This window comes from Melospiza melodia, chromosome 2 (genome assembly GCF_035770615.1).
Source record: "Melospiza melodia melodia isolate bMelMel2 chromosome 2, bMelMel2.pri, whole genome shotgun sequence".
NCBI classification, from domain to species: Eukaryota; Metazoa; Chordata; class Aves; order Passeriformes; family Passerellidae; genus Melospiza; species Melospiza melodia.
Window position 1 is genome coordinate 19,297,936 of NC_086195.1, and position 4,286 is coordinate 19,302,221.

Consider the following 4,286-nt stretch of genomic DNA (forward strand, 5'->3'; position numbering starts at 1 on the left):
AGCAAAGCAGGGGATGATTCAGTAGTCCCTGAATTTGACCTGGAAGATTTTCTTCACAGTTGATTTTGTAATTTTGTTCAGCCCTTGATGGCAGAAACAGAGCTATAACAGCGGTAGTGGCTTAGGGCCTTATCTCCTGAAAACAGATCTGAGCTTCACCACCTCGAGCTGCAGTTGGTGGTACCCTTTGACCAGCACTGATCACTTTGGATGTGCAGTTCTGAAGTCATAGGCCTCATTACTCATTCCATTTTTGCTGAACTCTGCTGTATTACAGCATGCACTTTCATTGACTTATGCAGAGCTGTGTATACCTCAGGCTTTGCCTCCCTCAGAAACCTTGCTGGCTTTTTCCCAAGCGCTTGCTTCTACTCCTCTGTGCACGTGCAGCTCATACTGTACACTTCTGCACCAAGTCATGTCACATCCCATGCTACCTGATTAAGATCAGTAGCTAGGAGTTGATTAATTGACTTTTCAGAAACTCAGCTTGTAAGTTTCCCATCTTTCCCATTATACACAGGGAATAAAATCAGAGCTTAAACAAGCACAAGAAATGGTTCATTTCCTTCCTGAACTCATCACCTTAAATTACTGTGAAGGTCCTTATATGACACCAGGACTTCCCAAATTTTCCCATGGACTGCATCAAAAAATCTCAAGCCTGAACGGAGATTCTTACCAAATTCTCAATTCTGCAAGTTTTCCACTGCTGGGGGGCTGGGGACCGTGCCCACAAGCATGTGGCACCCCTCTGGCTCCCATCTTCTCCAAAAGCACAGACATCCACCAAATCTCCAAGGAGAGGAGTCCCACTGCCCTCAGTGATGCAAAACCAAGGATAGCTAATTGTTGCAGTCAAATGCTTTTAGGAAGGAGTGATAGGATGAAACCCCAAGTCTACATGACCCCACCAAGGCAGCAGCCTCAGCAAAACTCAAGCTTCCCCAGAGGGACTAATTTTGCTTTACAGGAACTGGCTGAAATTAATGCAGCCTCAAATCCATAAGATAAAACTAAGGCACTGCAGAAGCATGCTCACCACCCTCCTACAGGTTATCTGACAGCAGTTTTGTTTCCCAGAATGATCATTACTCACTCCATTTTGATGAAATTCATGACTACTAAAGACAACTCCTACTGATCTCCCTGGATCACAGGTTTTACCCGCAGTCATTTGCAGAAAAATAACCAAAAAACCATCCCAGGTCTGAAAGAATTGCTGTAAACCAGCATTGGAGTGTGGCTATTTGCATGCCAGATTTTTTATGATCTTTATTTTATAAGTTAGCACAAATGGTTTTGTCCCCAAATGGTCCATTTTGAATTTTTAAGAAGACTGTAGCTTTATAAACTTTTGATACCAGTTCTTAGGATCAAGGAGACTGTTAAAAGACCTTGTTCAAAACATGAGCAACATAGTAGCAAAATTATTTTTATTTCCATGGAACACCAACCACCAAATGCTTTACGAAACTAAAAAGTCCAACCTTGGACTTAAAATTCAAATTACAGCTTCCTTTAAATACCGTATCAAAATAACAAGCTTTAATTATTAAACTAATTAGGGATTTATACAACTGAGGCGGAATCTCTGCAACAGTACAGAATGGTTCTTAATAAAACAGCTATGCTATGGGTGGGGCAAAGCAATAAATGCAACCTGATTTTTTTTGCCTTTATCGCTACATAAAAGAAATATTTAAAGGAATATACTCACATGGTGACAAATTACAAGATATGCAATTTTTTACTGAAATCTGTCTAAAAACTAGCTTCCAGGATCACAAGTTTATGTATTGGTGAGCACACATATTGAAAAAAATGAGAATGGTGATTGATGTTTGAGGCATCTCCAAAGGTTTTATAGTATCCTGTGTCTCAGTACTGGCTCTTATGCTTCTTATCCATTGATACAGTTCTCCAAATAGAGGACATAAATACCATCCAGGTTTTAAAACATTTTATTTGCATATTAAAAAAATTGTGCATTCCAATAATTAAAATCATTTGAACAAAAAAAAAAATGGCACTCGATTAACTGCATTTTACAGCTCGCAGGACCTTGGTACAGCTTTGCATTTATTCGTGTGTTACTCTAGTTTACTGTAGTCCCACCCAAGTTCTTCTTTCATCAACATGCAAGCTCTTTCATGCCACCAGGACCAAAGCCAGACAGGCAGAGGGAAAGGCAGCGCCTTCATTCAGTGTCAGTAGTTCTCTCTATTCTTTTGATGTGAAAGGGGCAGTACAGTCATTTTAAACTTTATCCAACCTCTTTGCATCTTACAAAGTTAAACAGCTAAAAGAAGTAAAATAAGAAGGCAATGCTTGTGGAATGTACAGTGCATAATTTGGAAGGGCAGATTTCATTACGATTCACCCGCTTGCTTCTCCTGTTCAATTGCTAAAAGGGGGGGGAAAAAACAGAAAAGGAGAAAACAAAATGAAAATCGAGAACGTGATATGCATTCACATGACAATTGCTATAAACTGCTAATATAAATGTATATTTTAGCTAGATATCAAAACGGGGTGTAGATAATTGTAAATTAAGCGCTGCTAGGCGGTGGGTTCAGGTTTTTGCTGTCTAGCACAGACACAGCCGCGTATCCTCCCTCCCTCCACCCGCCGCACCCCGGCTCCCGCCTGCCGCCCCTCTTTGTCTCCTCCCGCCTCCCCCCCGCATCCTTCGCTCCCTCCCTCCCGCCCGTCTCCCTCCTTCCCTGCCTGCTCCTCCCTGCCGCCTGCCCTCACTTACTTTCTTTTGAAGGCAGCGGATTTTTCTCTTGCGTCTCTGTCTTCTTCAATTTGGACTTGTCAAATTTCTCGATCTCAGCCATGTCTGGTTTGTCGGACATGTTGGCAGGTGTCTCTGCGCACGGAGGAGGGGAAGGAAGAGCCCGTGAGCCCCGGCCAGCGCTGCCCGGAGCCCCGCGGGGCCGCGCCCGCCGCACCCACCGCGGGAGCCGCACGCTCAAGCTCGCTGCGAGTTAAACGCTTCACCCCCGACATATTTTAAAATAATACTAATTTTTGGGAAGCGTCTGTATAATCCAGCATCCCGAGCGTCGCGGTTCGCCGCCAGCCTCCACCGGGGGCAGGTCCCACTATCTGCGCGCTGCGGAGTACAATAGGGGGGACGCGCCCGGAGCTGACCGCGTTTTTAACTCGTTAAAGGAAAAGTAATTTAAAAATATAGCCCCGTGCCGGCAACAAAGCCGCCTTGCGCCTCGCACGGCACCGCCCTGCAGCGGCGCGCCCTCAGACAATACCCCAGGCGGACAATAGCCCCCCTCCCTTCCTCCTCGCCTCCCTCCACCCCCCCGGACAAAAGCCCCCGCGCCCTGCCCTGCCCGCAGTCCCCCCCGGCAAGGTGCCGGGTCCGTGCTGCCCGTGCCGAGGGACCCGGGGGTGCTGGGGGTGCGGCGGGACCCACCGGTGTCGCCGCGCGGTGATGCTCAGCCCCGCCGCTCGCTGCTGCCGCCGCTCCGCACGCCAGTATAAAGGGCGCTCGCTGGCGGGGCGGTTTTATCCCCGCGCCTATGCAAATGAGGTGATGTCATTTTGCCGCTTTCCGCGTTTTTCTCTCTCTCTTTTCTTCTTTACCCCCTTGCTTCCTCCCCCTCCCTTCTTCGCCCGGCCCTCTTGCTCCCCGCGCACACGCGTACACGCACACAAAGCTACACACGCATATACACACACATACGCACACACCGACACACTCAGGGACACAAGCACAGCTTTCAGCTCGGATCGGAGCCGAGCATCGCCCCAGTCTCCTCGGTCCCTGCCCCGGCCACGGGAGACAGCCCCAGGACGGGCCGGGAGAGGGTGGGGGGCACTGCCCCCGGCTCCCGGGTCCCCTTCCCGGGGCTGCCGCGTGGCCGGGCCGGGCCGGGCCGGGGACCGGGACCGGGACAGAGGCCGGGACCGGGGCCAGGGCAAGGGCAGAGCCGGCCGCCTCCCGCGGCGGCGGAGGGCTGTGCTTGGCTGGAGCCGGGCGGTGGCTGCGCTCCACGTCCCTGCGTGACGCTCCTGTGGTTGAGCAATATCATCTCGCTGATAACGTTACTCAAATGTCGGCATTCAGAAGGAAAAGCCGAAACTCGTCCCTTCAGAGCTCCGGGAGCTGTCGCCGGCTCGCCCCGCAACCCCCCGCCCGCTGCCTTTGCATCCCGATGCAGGGACAGAAAATCCCATTGCCGATGTCGTTGCATCCCTGCTGCAGTGGAAGGAGGGAACCACCCCACAACGCCCCCGGGCCAGGCTCTGGTGCCGGGCCA

At 50.1% G+C, this 4,286-nt stretch overlaps 1 protein-coding gene across 1 annotated transcript; it reads right to left on the minus strand.

The window, feature by feature from the left end:
* Positions 1-1,948: 1,948 nt before the first annotated feature.
* On the minus strand, positions 1,949-3,560 carry TMSB4X (thymosin beta 4 X-linked). The gene is made up of 3 exons (XM_063183350.1): positions 3,440-3,560; positions 2,762-2,875; positions 1,949-2,407 (listed from the first exon to the last, which is right to left on the minus strand). Exons 2-3 carry the CDS (start codon positions 2,859-2,861, stop codon positions 2,373-2,375), a joined length of 135 nt encoding a protein of 44 aa, XP_063039420.1. The 5' UTR covers positions 2,862-2,875; positions 3,440-3,560; the 3' UTR covers positions 1,949-2,372.
* Positions 3,561-4,286: the final 726 nt, after the last annotated feature.

Excerpts from the sequence above, each read along its gene's own strand:
- TMSB4X (XM_063183350.1), bottom strand. The coding sequence starts at position 2,861 with ATGTCCGACAAACCAGACATGGCTGAGATCGAGAAATTTGACAAGTCC. Across the intron at positions 2,408-2,761 it reads TCCGCTGCCTTCAAAAGAAA|CAATTGAACAGGAGAAGCAA; the intron begins GTAAGTGAGGGC and ends CCCCCCTTTTAG.